We start from the raw sequence: 363 nt of genomic DNA on the forward strand, positions 1-363 counted from the left end.
GGAGGAGTCTGTTTCCTTCACCTTTCACCTCAGCTTCACTTTCGGGGGCCTCTCGAGGCCTCAAACCCCGCCCACCGTCCAGACCGGCAATTATTGGTGAATATGCCCTGTCCATCAGAGGAAGAACGGTGGTGGATTGGCTGAGGGGAAGCAATTGGGCGGGAGAAGCAAGAATAGAGTCTCGCGCATGCCCGATGCGCGCGCGCAGTGCCGGCAGCAGTCATGGCGGCTCGGTGCGTGCGTCTGGCCCGGGGCAGCCTCCCGGCTTTCGCGTTGTCTCTCAGGTAAGGGGCGCCGATGGCCAGGCTTAGGAGGGGTGCGCTGTCCCCGCTGGCTCGGACGCGAGCCCTGCCCGGCTCCAGC

At 64.7% G+C, this 363-nt stretch overlaps 1 protein-coding gene across 1 annotated transcript in view; it reads left to right on the forward strand.

Moving 5' to 3' along the window:
• The first annotated feature begins 189 nt into the window (after positions 1 to 189).
• The window catches only part of GRPEL1 (GrpE-like 1, mitochondrial (E. coli)), a 14133-nt gene continuing 13959 nt past the window's right edge, over positions 190 to 363 (forward strand). The window contains exon 1 of the mRNA XM_010854529.1: positions 190 to 284. Coding sequence (XP_010852831.1) covers positions 223 to 284 — 62 coding nt within the window. The 5' untranslated portion in view covers positions 190 to 222. The remainder of the gene's footprint in view (positions 285 to 363) is intronic.

This window comes from Bison bison, unplaced genomic scaffold, assembly GCF_000754665.1.
Source record: "Bison bison bison isolate TAMUID 2011002044 unplaced genomic scaffold, Bison_UMD1.0 scf7180017864342, whole genome shotgun sequence".
In the NCBI taxonomy this organism is placed as follows: Eukaryota; Metazoa; Chordata; class Mammalia; order Artiodactyla; family Bovidae; genus Bison; species Bison bison.